The 15,114-nt window shown below is 30.2% G+C and overlaps 1 protein-coding gene across 2 annotated transcripts; it reads right to left on the reverse strand.

Moving 5' to 3' along the window:
• Positions 1-5,182: 5,182 nt before the first annotated feature.
• Positions 5,183-8,411, reverse strand: LOC105108832 (uncharacterized). 2 transcript variants are annotated; one of them, XM_011003298.1, is made up of 12 exons: positions 7,900-8,411; positions 7,403-7,562; positions 7,101-7,301; positions 6,960-7,024; positions 6,833-6,860; positions 6,668-6,759; positions 6,507-6,593; positions 6,367-6,417; positions 5,988-6,209; positions 5,759-5,852; positions 5,499-5,639; positions 5,183-5,390 (listed from the first exon to the last, which is right to left on the reverse strand). In XM_011003298.1, exons 1-12 carry the CDS (start codon positions 8,128-8,130, stop codon positions 5,305-5,307), a joined length of 1,458 nt encoding a protein of 485 aa, XP_011001600.1. In that variant the 5' UTR covers positions 8,131-8,411; the 3' UTR covers positions 5,183-5,304. The 2 variants fall into 2 exon arrangements, with proteins under 2 accessions (XP_011001600.1, XP_011001598.1); XM_011003296.1 differs by having other exon boundaries at positions 6,821-6,860.
• Between the last annotated feature and the right edge of the window lie 6,703 nt (positions 8,412-15,114).

A 15,114-nucleotide genomic window follows, 5' to 3' on the forward strand; every position in this document is an offset into this window, starting at 1 on the left:
ATATCCACCATGTCTTCTTTTTCTTCTAAATTTTCTAATAAGTTTGATCTTTTTGGTACGATAGTTTTAAATAAACAAATATGACACTCCTACTGTGATCTCTTATTGATGATTGGATCCCTTTCAAATACTTAAGGCTGCCAAATGGTGTTATTTCATCTTAGTATGTTATGTGGTCTCTTATTCTATAGAAAAAAAAAATTAGTTTCAAACTATATGCTTCGAAAGGTAAACATGTATGCATTGATGGTAAGGTATCTTTCTTCTTCTTCTTTTTTTCTCCTATTCCAATCTATTTTGCATCATGTATAGAAAATAAAGTTAGATCATTTCTATGGTCTAGGAAAGAGAATAGGAAAAACTTACGTGATTTTACATAAGCATATGTGATTCTACAAAAAAAAAAAAAACAATATGGTTTGGGAATTAGCTCTATCTTAGATAAAAATAAAGCTTTACTTTTCAAATGGCTCTGGATATTTGGTAGTTTTGTTATGGCTTTTTAAGGAACATTATATGCATCATTCATAATATAACACCTTCTTCAATCATCTTTAATCCAAGACTATTGCAATCAAGAATGATCTAGGATTGTTAACTTTCATATAAAAGATGAGAGGCTTTTAAATAATGTAATGAATGAGGTATGTGTGCTAATTGGAAATGGTAAAGATACCAGTTTCTTAAAGGATGTATGGATTAGAAGTTCTTGCTTAATTGATGAATTTCCTATATTGTTTCTAATTTTTAATGATAAATGTTCTTCAATGGTAAATATAGGTAGTTAGGATGGCTTTACTTGGATTTAGAACTTTAGATGGAGAATGGAACTTTGAGGAGAAAGTGGTGTTAGCTAATGTTGTTTGAGATAAATTAGCTTGGAACCCAAACTCTAGTGGTGAATATTCAATCAAGTATATATACCATTGTCAGCCCCTAATTATAATAACTCATGTGTCTCTTTGTATGGTTTGTGGAAGGTCTAATTCCACTGAAAGTTGAAATTGTTACTTGGATGACTGATTAGCACTTAAAAGTGTATTTTTATTAAGATTTTATATCAGTATTTTGCACTTGAAGTATCAATAACTCCTTAACTAAAGCATGTTTTATAATAACAAGTCTGATACTATAAGTTACCTTTAATTTATGGCAAATGTCCATCTTAAATGCAGGATTAATTGATGAGTTCAACTATTAAAATTGAGAAGACAAAAAGAGGGTGATGTTTAGAAAAGTGATATTGGTTCGATCTCAACTAGAACACTATTTAGTCATTAGGTCATATCTGGAGTTGTAAATCTTAGATTTTAATTTGGTTTATATGACTAGAAAGCTAAGATATAGGCCTAAAACAGTCATGAAAATGCAAGACTCAATTATGCTATTTGGAAGTCAAAATCTTAACAATGTAGAAGTTTGAATCTGTCTTGCAGCCCAAACACAATTCAGTATTCAACCCATATCTTGAGTTCTAAAAATCCACATGACCTCAATTTTTTTTATTGGAAAGCTGAGATAATTTCCTAAAACTTTCACAATTTAAGTCTGTTCGAATTCTGATGTTAGCAATGATGTTTTTTTTCTGACAAGAAGATAAGGATTGTTACTAAGTCAACAGTTGGTCACCCACTCAATAATTAGTAATCAAATCAATAGTTTTAAATTTTAACATATAAAAAGAGGCATTTGCCATGCATTTAGGCATCTTAGTTTTCAAATATCATATTTTTGCTCTCTTTCTTTATTTTTTTTCTAATAATGCTTAAGTTTTGCTTTTATTAATTTCTTATTTATGCTTTTCATTTCATTTCCTTTACTTAGTTAACTTTTATCTTATTTATGTTCTTATCTTGTTTATTTATTATGTTTAGTTAAGTTTATTATATTAAGGTGAAAATGTTACATTAATGGTGTAATAATAAGTATAATATAAACTCAACATGAACCTTAATGCTTGATACTAACATATTTTGTATTTATTATCTCATTCACTTTTAATACTTTGCTTGTTAAATGGTTAATTTAGATTTGTGTTGTATAACATTTAGTACAATAAATACTTAGCACTTTCATAGCCCAACCGTATGGTATAACCTATACCTGTGCTATGAAAGGAACTTGATTTGTTGTTAACATAAGTTATAAACATGAATACTTGACAATATTTACAAATATTATATTATTTGAATAAGATAACTAATGTAATCATGTTAACAATTTATAATCTGATTGGAACTTCCTTGGTGTATAGTTTCTAGTTGAGTAATAAAAAGAGTTTATACTATACTTGTTTTTATTAATGGATCCTCTAACCTTGACATTTATTTTTATTGTTTAATCTTCACATTAATCTTATATCTCAAAGTCCTCTTTAACTTGTTGTTGTTTATAATTTACATAGTTAACCTTCATGTGGTTTAATCTCGGTCTTGCCGGGTTATTTATTACTTCGGCATTTTTTCATTTGAGAGAAGACATCAATATTTTAATCGTGTCAATGGCTATAATTAACAAAATCAATATTAGAGGTGTACTAAATAAAAAGGGTATTATTGAAAGGAGTATAACTATATACCTAATTTTCTTAATGGTTGAGGAATTTGTTCATCATCTCCTACTTCATTTTCAGAAAAAGTGGTGTGTATGGTCTAAATTTGTAGGCAAATAAGGCCTTTTTTGGTGTTATCCTAGTAGCCTATCAGATCTGTTCCAACAATTGGAATTTCTAATAAAAATACCATGGTTAGTATGGCTAATGCACAATGATTTCCTATTCAATAAAACATAATCATGATTTTGATGGTATCTTCTCTTTAATCCTAACCAAGCTATTTATGTGAATTAAAGCATTGTTCGTTAACTTCCTTTATTGTAAAACTAATTTATCATTATTTATTAATTGCTTGATTAAATGGACAAAATTTAAAAAACCTTGACCAATATAGAAGGACCCTCCATTGAAAAACTTGGTCCAACTAATATAAAAGGGATTCTACATGGTCATAAGTGGATGGTGATGAGGATTTTTTTTTTTTTTCTATTTCATTCAGGGTCAAATACTCCAATGAAGTTAAGTTGATAACAAAGGTAAAAGCATTAGAGTTATCATCATTGAAAGATGATTTTTCTAAAAAGAATATGATTCTTTTAATGCTATAAATTGGATTTGTTTATCTTTACTATTTATTTCTCTTCTCACTTGGGTGTTGTGATTTTCTCTCATGTTTTGAGTAGGGCAAACCAATTTATGGTCTAGTGAATGATTTTATTGCATGGATGTGATTTGTAGAGCATTTAGGAATTGTTTCCTTCAACAAATCCATCTGGGGTCTAAATAAATTCATTAGGGATTTTTCATCATAGTCTTAATAATTTTTCCTTCTAATTTATTACTTTTCAATTATAGATATTCTTATTTAATCATAGTTCACCAATTTTAGATCGAGAATTTACAATTTAGTTGTAAGAACAACTAAAATTCATGGCTCTGATAACATAGTTGATGTAGGACAAGTAAGATTTGAAGAGAAGTAAAGAAGGAAAAGAAAGGAAAAAAAACAAAGAGAGAGAGAAGAAGTTGGAAATAAGAAATAGGAGCTAAAAAAGATGAGAAAAGGGAGAAAGATAATTATGCAACTCTAACTTTTATTAATTCATCAATAATATCCATAATGTGAAAAAAAAAATTCATATAAATAGCAAAACTCTAATCAAAACCAACAATTAGGCTAATAACCCAAAACATTATCCAATTAAATAACATAAATTAAGTATAATTAATAAATTCAAATAAAAATTCAATAACATGAGTTTATACATGCTCAATCTCCAAACCAAAAAGTGATGAGTGGAACTATTCTTCATTGTCTTTGTTCATATTAGAGGTGTTTACGGTCTGGTTCGGAACCAAAATCCAACCGAAAAGGAGTTGGAATTCCTTAATAATATGACTCGAGCTAAATTGAAAATCAAGTTGAACCAAACTAGTTTGGTTCAATCTGGATCATTTTTTTACATTAAAAACTAAAAAAACAAGGTCAGTTCTCTCGTAATCCAATACCGTGGGAAAGTAACAAAAATTTGAGATTCTCTCAAAAGAAATATACCTACAACTCTAAGCATGTCTCACAGCCCCTTAGCATTGGAGATCTCTTAGTGTTCAGTATAAAAAAAACAACACACACACAATTCATCACTTTAGGAGCTTACAAACTATAAACACAACAAACTTTTAAGGGAATCATACATATATAGCATTTAAGATTATCAAACATATGCCTCGTTAATCATAAAATGAAAGAATAACAAATGATGTTCCATCTTTAACAATAAGAGTTTTAAGAAAAGGAAAAGGTTTGATCAAAGCATGTAATGTTTAAAAAGTAGTTTTTGTAAAAGTTTAGAATTCCAGTTCGATAGTATATATTTTTTTTCTTATAATTACCATGAGAAAATGAGAGAGAAAAGGTAAGATGAGGTAGGTAGGTAGGTAGGTAGGGAGGTAGGTAAATAGTTAGGTAGATAGGTATAGGTGGACTACTTAAATGGTAGGTTAACAAGAAAGAATGATAGAAAAGAGTAAAAGGGATGACTTAAAATGAATAAAATGATTATGATTTAGGGTTAGATTATGTTTTTTTATATCTTGTTTATTTTTTAAAGTTGAACTAATTCAGTCCAATTCAATCAATTTTAACTTTTTAAAACCAAAACCAAACCTAACCGAGTGATTTTGTTTATATTTTAATTGGTTTCTTTAATTTTATTTATTAATTTGGTTTTTTAATTAATTTTTTCTTTATTTTTTATTTAATCGGTTAATCATTTTTTTAAATATCCTTAATTCATATGCATACATATTTATTAGTGTGAGTTTGGTGTGCACACAAGATTTTGTTTGAAAGTATAGTTGCGGTTATTTTTTAAAATATTTTTGTGCTGAAAAATATCAAAATAATTTTTTTAAAAAAATATTTTTGATATCAATACATCAAAATAATTCAAAACATATAAAAAAATAATTTTTAATAAAAAAAAAATTAAAACTTTTAAAAAACATGATTTACATCATATTCAAAATAGCCTCCAAGTCTACCACTAATACAGTGAAACCTAAATTATTGAGACCATCCACTGATTATTGATTAAAGCCTACGTAGCAGTTTTTGGACATTTGGGCTTGCCCAAGATGGAGAATTCAGAAATTGAAATCAAGTGCTCGTAGGATGTTGAAGCCAAAATAAACGATGGAAAGGCGATTGACATAACAGGGAAAAAAGAAAAAAATAAAGTTCTCCAGGACTACGCTTCATATGAACAAATGTTTTCAAATCCCATGTACTCATGGTGTTCAATCTTCTCAATCATGTTTTCTATCCCGACTCCACCTGTTTGGAGAGGAAAACAAACCATTATTGATGGGAAAAAAAGGGGAAAACACCAAGGAAATCCATTGCTGTTATCAATCAGTGAAACTGTTCTGTAACAACACATACCTAGTGATATTGCGCTCACAAAAATGGTGAAGGAAAGGATGAAGATGATGAGTGATGCTCTCCCTAATAAATTGATCAGCTTTCGCACCACAAACTGCCCTACGAAGGCAGCAACAGTCGCCACAGCAACGAAGTATAGAGCTGTTTCGGGAATCAAAGACGGTAAGATTCTATAAGAAACTGGTTTCCAACGCTAATTTATATATAACCTTCTAGTTTTGGTGCTCGCTCAAGTGTTTGTCGATCAGTAAATAACTTACCGTAAGGGACTGGAAAACGTTTCAGGAGGTAATACTCTACAACTGACATGGACGCAGAAAATGTCATAGCAAAGGTCGCTGTGGCACTTGATACCTGTATCAAAAATATGATTAAACTATTCTTTCTTTTCCAGAGAAGATCATTTGCTTCCTTCCTTCCTTTATTTAAGTGGTATTTTAATGGCCACGCAAAGGATAATTAAACTCTAAAAAAACGCATGGACTGCACCTGAGGTGGGATTCCCAAGTCCAGAAAAAGAGGTCCCAAGATGAATCCTCCACCTAGACCAAGTAAGCCACCAACCATACCAGCCAATACACCACAGGCACAATATAGGACCAGCTGGTGTGCTCGCCAATTTGTGCCAGTCTCTCCCTTGGATGCAATCTTCCTTCGTCCCTTGTACAAGCTTACTGCCTCATATGAAGACACACCAACAGCCACAGGGATCTGAAAAGTAAAAAATCAAATGAAGACCCAAAAAATACCAAGTCCATAACATGTTCATTAATTTTTCCTGGCACAGCTTTGTCCCAAGACACAGCAACGAATTTGCCACATACGCTAGGAAAAAAAATGAAGTTCAGAATGATCATAGTCATGGTACCTGTAATAGGTTCAGCGCCCAATATGCCATCGAACAAGTAGTTGTATAATTCTGTTGCCATCAAAGCAAAAGGTTTCATAACCACTCAAGCTCATTAATGATGGCAATTTAATGAAAATGAACAGAGAGAAAGCAAGAACCTTGGCAATCTCCAATGCAAGGATTGCACACCAGACAGCAAAGAGCAGTCCAAGTTCCTTCCAGTACACATTCTCCATAATAGAGACCTGTCAAGGTCACTTAAGTCAGTCCCAAAACCAGTAACTCATGAAATGTAAACATATTAGTATTCCTATCTTACCTCTTCTTTTTTAGGCCCCTTGTTTTCTGCTTCTCCTTCACCGCTTGGACCTCCAGGAAGAGGTTTGTATTCCACTTCTTCATTGTCATCATCTGATTAAAAAGCATTAAACTTGAGTAAATATGTCTCGATATCTAAGTCAATAAAATTTACCGTCAAGATTACCATTTGATTCCAAACGCCTAGCAGCCTCCTGAAAAATCAGAAATAAGCGAGATAAATTATGCAGAAATTATTACGCATCTGCATATAATTATTGGATGTAAAGAAAGAACGAAGGATGTTAGCACACCTGTTTTAATAGAGTTTCTTTCTTCCATGTTTCCACACCTTTCAAGAAAGCCTTAGTTGATGTGCCTGCATAAGACCACAACTAATCAAGAAAGTTATCAAAGAAACGAGGTGAAATTCACTTGAAAGAATGGATGCATACCTATAAAGAGAATGATTAGCAAAACCGTGATCATCCAGTCAGCAAAAATCACATTGAAAGCCACCCCAATGCTGATTCCTAACACCAACATTGGTTGAAATAAGAGCGCCAAGTCGTAGTCAATAACGGGCAAATCCAATGTAGGATGCCTACGCTTTAAATTGTAGTATACTGTTGAAGCTGCTGCACCTGTAATCATACCTGGACAAACAAATCTAAGCTTAAGACAACTGCCTTGTGGCGTCTCAAGAGAAAATTAATAGAAGCGGAAGTGTCCATGAAGAACAACAGATTTCTCTTACATTTAGATATAGCAGTAGATGATTTTGCATCAAACCCAATAATCAAGGTAAGCATGGGAACAAAAATGCCACCGCCACCAACACCTCCTACACTCCCAAGTGCTGCTCCAAAAAATCCAATTATGGTTCCAACTACAATTCTCCAGCCAAATTTCATGTCCTGTGAATCCATTGTCACAAACCATGCTCATAAGTTGTGTCAGATAGATGCCACGGTTTCTGGAACAACAAACAGAAAGAGGCCAACAAACAAGAGGACCTCAACTAATGTAATATAGTCAACTCAGTTTTTTTGTGATCCAATATCTTTCGTCAGTTCTGATTTCCCAGGAGGAAAATAAGCTCAGCAGAGAAAATTGGTAGCATGAGGCCAGGGTTAAACCTGAGACTCTTTTCCTAACTTCATTTTCTAAGCAGCGGTACAGAAAAAAACCAATGAAGAGCCAACATGAGAATCCCAAAAACACGTAGGAAGTAAAATATACAAGTGGACTTACCGGCCAGACATGTGTATATCCATATAAACCTTTTTGCCACAAGAAATTTAATACTCTCATCAAAAGACCAGCCTCAACCTGGGGGCTGCTCCCGTGAACACTTGAAACTTGTTTTCTCAGTCTTGCTTCAGCTATGGCAACCATTGAAGCCATACCAAGAGAAACAATCAAAGTTGCTCCTCCTATAATTCTCAAACTCAAACCCCACCATCTTGATCCCATCACAGCCATGAGAAACACTCCCTTTATTTCTTGCAGGATCAACTGTATGATGTTTGAGCTCAGACCAGAAATGAAAACAGAGAGACAAGACTATTAATACTAAAACTCAGGGCCGACCAAAAAACCCAAGCACTTCATTATCTGGTGAAGCTGGTCTTCATTTTGGGTGGCTACAATCGGTGTAAATGCAAAAGGACATGAACAGAAACTGACAGCCAGATTCCTCGAGGTCAATAACTGATCAGGACTTTTAAACTGAGAGAGTAAAAAACTAAAAGGAACCAGCACCCACTTATCACTAATCACTTATCACATTCCAGGAGATTAAACTCAAAAGAATCCACTTATCACATAAAACAATACAAAAAAACAACCTATCGAGTCATTGTTTCTCTGTTTTCTTGTTTCATTCACTAAAGAAGCCAAATCATGGAATCAAATTCGGTATATCTTCATCGAGTGGTCTCTAATCCGTCTGTCTTCACTTTCTATATTTTACAGTTCCTTCAAAATCTAACGTGCAAGTCTTGAAACAGATTTCGTGGTGATAATAAATAAACTCAATCGAATATCATCAATATAAAAGGATTTGAGCATGCCGCTCAATTGAGTTTTTTCTTTTTTCTATTAATTTTTTTTTAAAAACTCTATAAACAAAGGCTTCTAGTTTCTCTTCATCCTAAAATTTTATTTTATATTAGAGGGAAAAGCCTCTCTCTCTCTCTCTCTCTCTCTCTCTCTCTCTCTCTCTCTCTCTCTCTCTCTCTCTCTCTCTCTCTCTCTCTCTCTCTCTCTCTCTCTCTCTCTCTCTCTCTCTCTCTCTCTCTCTCTCTCTCTCTCTCTCTCTCTCTCTCTCTCTCTCTCTCTCTCTCTCTCTCTCTCTCTCTCTCTCTCCAATAAAAGTTAAAAAACCTCTTATTTCCAAGCTTGCCCGGCCGGTTTAAATTTAATCCAAATAAAAGAATATAGTTAAATTATTGGCGGAAGGGAGAGACTTCTAGAAGGGGGTTTATTTTCCGTCCTTGTTTTCCACGTTTTTCACTTGATGTTTGGTTATTATCTTCAATGTGAAAACAGAAATAATAAAGACAAAAGAGATGAGGCAAAAGACAATTAAATTATGCTTTAATCTGTTATTAAATAATTTCTTTAAATATAACTAATAATTAAACCAATTATATGTCAAATAAAATATTTATACTAATATAAAATTAAAATCTCACATAATTATACATATAAGATAATAATTATATCAGAATTTTTTATTTTTTATCATTCAATGCTCACATCTTTGTCATTGAGTTCTTTATTTTTTATTAATTTTTTAATAATAATATTTATTTATTTTTATAACTAGAAAAACTGAGTTAATCTCATTCTTAAAAAATTGATAAGAGATTCTCAAGCATCACATGGAGATAATAAAAATATTATTTTTTAAAAACATTATTTTTGAATAAATCAACTCATATATAAAAAACTTATATTCTTTTTCATTAACTATAATATATTTTTAAATGATCAAAGTGTGAGGTACAAGAAAAATTCTTCCCTTTTATATCTTGTAAATGATAAATATTTATCTTAAATACCCTCATGTCTTTAAAGGGATCATCTCACTTTAGAGTCAACTTGCCCCTTACATTTTTTATTGTCAGTAATTGATTAGTACTTAAAAGTATATTTTTATTAAGATTTTATATCAGTATTTTACAATTGAAGTATCAATAACTTCTTAACTAAAATATGTTTTATAATAACAAATCTGATATTATAAGATATTTTTAATTTATGGTAAATATTCATCTTAAATGCAGGCCAATCACATAAATCAAAAAATTGATTAATAAGTTCAACTATTGAAATTGAGAAAACAAAGAGAGGGTGAAATTTAAAAAAAAAATACTGGTTCAATTCAAATTGAAACACTATTTAGTTATTGAGTCACATCTGGAACTGTAGAACTTGGGTTTATGTCTACTTTATATAGATAGAAAGTTAAGATATAGATCTAAAATATTTATAAAAAATACGAGACTCAATTCTACTATTTAAAAATCTAAATTTTAGCATAATTAAATAGAAATATATTCCAAAAACCCCCCTTCCCTCGCTAACACACGAGCAGTGTGTTGTTCTTATATATTCACATCAAAATTATTGAATTTTTTAAATGAAAACTTGCTTTTAGATTATGACAAGTTATGTTTTTAGAAAATAAACATTTTAGTGAGAAAAATGCTAAAGAAAAGTGTATTAATTAGATAAAGGGGTTTAAACTAAAAAAGATGGTTTTTTAAAAAAAAATTCATCTAGATTATTTTTATATTTATCGTGTCTTTAAAGGGATCATCTCACTTTAGGATCAACTTGCCCCTTACATTCTTTATTGTCAGTAATTGATTAGTATTTAAAAGTATATTTTTATTAAGCTTTTATATTTTATATCAGTATTTTACAATTGAAGTATCAATAACTTCTTAACTAAAATATGTTTTATAATAACAAATCTGATACTATAAGATATCTTTAATTTATGGTAAACATTCATCTTAAATGCAGGCCTATCACATAAATCAAAAAATTAATTAATAAGTTCAACTATTGAAATTGAGAAAACAAAGAGAGGGTGAAATTTAAAAAAGAGGTACTGGTTCAATCCAAATTGAAACACAGTTCAGTTATTGGGTCACATCTGGAACTGTAGAACTTGGATTTATGTCTACTTTATATAAATAGAAAGTTAAGATATAGATCTAAAATATTTATAAAAAATACAAAACTCGATTTTACTATTTAAAAATCTAAATTTTAATATAATTAAATAGAAATAGATTCCAAAAACCCCTCTTCCGTCGCTAACACACGAGGAGTGTGTTGTTCTTATATATTCACATCAAAATTATTGAATTTTTTAAATTAAAACTTGCCTTTAGATTATGACAAGTTATGTTTTTAGAAAATAAAAATTTTGGTGAGAAAAATGCCAAAGAAAAGTGCATTAATTAGATAAATGGGTTTAAACTAAAAAAGATGGTTTTTTTTTTAAATTCATCTAGATTATTTTTATATTTATCATATTAAGAATCCATAACAAAAAAATAAAAAAATATTAATAAAAACAAAGAAGTGTGCTAGAATTTTATTTTCAATGGTTGCTTTTTCTAAGAAAAATAATTTTATTATCATATAATTCAGGTTCATTACTTATAATGTGATGGGTTGGATTAAAATAATCATCATCTCAATTATTAATTTAGTGAGATTGAGTTTTGAACTGAATAATAAGTCAGTTTGAATCCACTAATAAATCTAACAAGTCACGCTAGATAAACTTTAATATTATATAATTTGAAATTATTTATTAATATTGATTGATTATTTATCACCCATGCTTTTACAGTGTGCCAGATCCCATTTGGGGATCGCGGCTTGAAGTCTTCATTTCCCACTTCTTGTTTTTTCCTTGACTTCATAATCACGAAGGCGTAAGAGCTTTATGCACGTTATTATTTGTCTTTAATGGATGCCATAAAAATAATAATAATAAAATAAAATAAGTCAATTTCTTGTTCTTAGAGAACCATGTGGCTGTCCATATCAGATATCGCACCTGCTCAATCTTGTGTGTAAACTTGAAAGGAAAGGAGAGGTATTGAATTAATTTTTAGATAGGGTTTGTTATAGAAAGTTTGAAATTCTGATTATTTTTTGAGTTGATATATATTAAGATAATATTTTTTTATTTTTTAATAATTATTTTTAAGATTGGCATATTAAAATTATTTAAAAATATAAAAAAATTAATTTTTAATAAAAAAACATTTCTACTATCTTAGTGGTTGAGGGTAAAAGATATAAAATAAAAATGTATTTAGTTAAAATAATATATTTATATCTTTTTAAAAAATAAATTTTTAATAAAAAAATCAGACCTAATTATCTCTACCTCTTTCATTTTAAAACAATAAAATAAACAGCATCTAAGGTCAAGGATTTCCCATTTCCCTTTCCTTTTTTGTTGTCAATTCACGACGTGTAAACTTAGCTAAGAGCAAAAAGTCTTTGCATTAATCACTAACGCAATCACATACTTCTTCCCATTTTTCATACATTAGGTAGCGATGGAGAACCAAAAAGTTTTTACCAAATACCTATAAAAAAAATAATTTAAAAAAATAGTACAATTTTCTAAATTTTATATAAATTTTTTTATCTAAATTGTTTTTTAAATTATTTTAATATACTTATATCAAAAATATTTTTTAAAACAATAAAAAAATATTTTTTAATATATTTTTAAATAAAAATTATTTTAAAAAACAACTCTTATTACAATCTCCAAAACTGTTTTAATTTAAGACATAGTAGAGGGAATATATTCACCCACCAGGTCTTAACTAATTATCATTTGGAATCTCAATTGGATCCCCCGTCTAGTGGGATTTGCTCAATTAGCCCTCTCTTTGAATTTTTATATATTTCATAATCATTAAAAAAAAGACCAACTTGTTTAAAGTGACATCGTTTTTGTCATAAGTCTTAATATCTGGGATTCATTGATTACCAAACAGAGAATATAGACATGTTTGATATTGTGTTATGAACGGGGTTAAAAAAATCTTGCGTTTTAAGTGGTCCCAGTTTATGAAAGATTCAATGGTTTGGTGCCAATCTACTTGATAGATATTCATGCCACGTGAACTTATTTCAAGATCACAATATCCAAACCTTCATATACGTGCTTGATGAAATTTGACAATAGACTGATAATTTGAGTAATTATCAAATCTCACATTTTTCTAACGAATTAGAACACTTGAAAATATCCATCACCACCTATCGATCAATGCTAAAAGTGTATTATATACGAATTGTATTGAATTTTATGGTTTCGTTCAAATTACACTGTTTTTGTACACACTTTCAGTTGATTTTTTTAATAGCATTTAAAAAAATATTAGAAAACTAACATAATTAAAAAAAAATATAACGAAATAACACAATTTTTACATGTTATAATAAAAAATATAACATTTAAATTTATCGCTATTCAAAAATACAACCTTTCAAAAAATTATGAATAAGATTGTACATAAAAAAAGAGAAGAGAGGAGAGATAAAACATTTGTTGTCATTTTTGGGTGATAAATGTGGACCATTGGGGTCATCATTGATGATATTTATTGGTGTTATGAGAATTATCTCGTCAAAATCTTTTCTATAATACCAATGGTGTTGTGATCAGAGCTTTGATGTGCCGCTAGTGTCTCTTTTTTATTTTTATTTTCCTTTCTCCTCTCTTCTCATATGCAACTTAATTCATAATTATTCTAAAATACTGCATTTATGAATAGTGACGAGCTTGAATAATGCGTTGTCCAGTCACAACATGTAAAAATTGTATTAGATTGCTTCTTATTTTTTCAAACTATATTATTTTTAACACGACTAAAAGATTAATATTTTCTCCCAAGTGCAGGAGTGTCGAAGTAATAAATAACCCAACAAGACCGGGGTCGAACCACAGAGAGGTTAATTGTACAAATTATAAATGACAATTATAAACAATAACAATAATAATAACAACAATAACAATAATAATAACAATAATAGTAGTAATAATAGTAATAGTACTAATAAAGAAAGAGGTGGAGAATAAGAAGAAGAAAATGAGAACTTTAAGATGGAATATTAAGGTAAGGATTAAACAATAATAATAACAAATGTCAAGGTTAGAGATTCCACTAATGGTATGTCAAACAAGTATAGTATAAACTCTTATTACTCAATTGGAAACCACACACAAAGGAGGTTCCAATCTGATTATAGATTGTTAACATGATTACATTAGTCATCTTATTCAATTAATGCTAATACTTGTAAATCTCGTCAAGCATTCATGATTATAACTTATATTAACAACAAATCAAGTTTCTTTCATAGCTCAAGTGTCGGTTATACCATACAGTATGAACTATGAAAGTGCCAAATTTAAATACCCTTTAGAGATCTAGCTGTAGATATAAAAATAAATTGAAAGAGTAATGATTATGTTTTTTATAGTTACCTTGTTCGTTCTTTTTTCCAAAAGCAAAATATTCAACATTAAAAATCTCTATTGGCGGCATCGAACCAGGGCTGAGCGTTGACCTCTCGTGGACTCGGGTTGGTGGATCTCTCATGGATAACCCAAGGCCAAATTGCTTGAGTAATGAGCTCCGACAAGTTTCACTCTAAACCGCCAAGATCAAGTGGATTCAGGTTAGTAAGATCCAGGCCAAATCTTAAGTTCTCTCGGGCTCAAGTTGTTGTATGTCTAGGAGTTAATACTAGCCCAATCATATGAATGGTGGGCTCAGATAAGCTTAATCCGAACCCACCGGAAACCAAGATGCCTAAATGCATGGCAAATGCCTCCTTTTATAGACCAAAATTAGGAACTATTGATTTGATGACTAATTGATGAGTGGGTAACCAACTCTTGACTTGGTGACAATCCTTATCTTCTCTTATTTGCCTAAAACATCATTGATAACATCAAAATTGAAGCCACTTGAAAACATAAAAGTTGTAGGAAATTATCTCAGCTTTCTTGTGTAAAACATTCAGGTCATTTGAACTTCTAGAACTCTAGATATAGGCCAAACACTGAACAGTACTCGGGCTGGAAGACAGATTCGGACCTCTTTGTTATTGCTCCAATTTGGACTTGGAAATGATATTTTTAGATCTTGGACTCCATATGAAAGTTGTAGGTCTATATCTTACCTTTCTATCCATATAAAGTAGATCTAAATCTAAGATTTACAACTCCAAATATGACCCAATTACCAAATAACGTTCCGGTTTGGATTGCACCAACATCTATTTTCTAAGTCTGACCATCTCTTTGTCTTTTCAATTTCAGTTCTTAAATTCATCAATCAATCCTTTCATTTATGTGATAGGCTTGCATTTAAAATGAATATTTACCACAAATTAAAGGTATCT

The sequence above is a fragment of the Populus euphratica genome, unplaced genomic scaffold, assembly GCF_000495115.2.
Source record: "Populus euphratica unplaced genomic scaffold, PopEup_1.0 scaffold199.1, whole genome shotgun sequence".
Classification (NCBI taxonomy): Eukaryota; Viridiplantae; Streptophyta; class Magnoliopsida; order Malpighiales; family Salicaceae; genus Populus; species Populus euphratica.

Bases quoted from the DNA above. Each gene is read 5' to 3' on its own strand.
- LOC105108832 (XM_011003296.1), bottom strand. From the start codon at position 8,130: ATGGCTGTGATGGGATCAAGATGGTGGGGTTTGAGTTTGAGAATTATA. The intron at 7,563-7,899 runs GTAAGTCCACTT...ATGGATTCACAG, and splicing joins GATATACACATGTCTGGCCG to GACATGAAATTTGGCTGGAG. The intron at 6,594-6,667 runs GTAAGATAGGAA...TGACCTTGACAG, and splicing joins AGGGGCCTAAAAAAGAAGAG to GTCTCTATTATGGAGAATGT.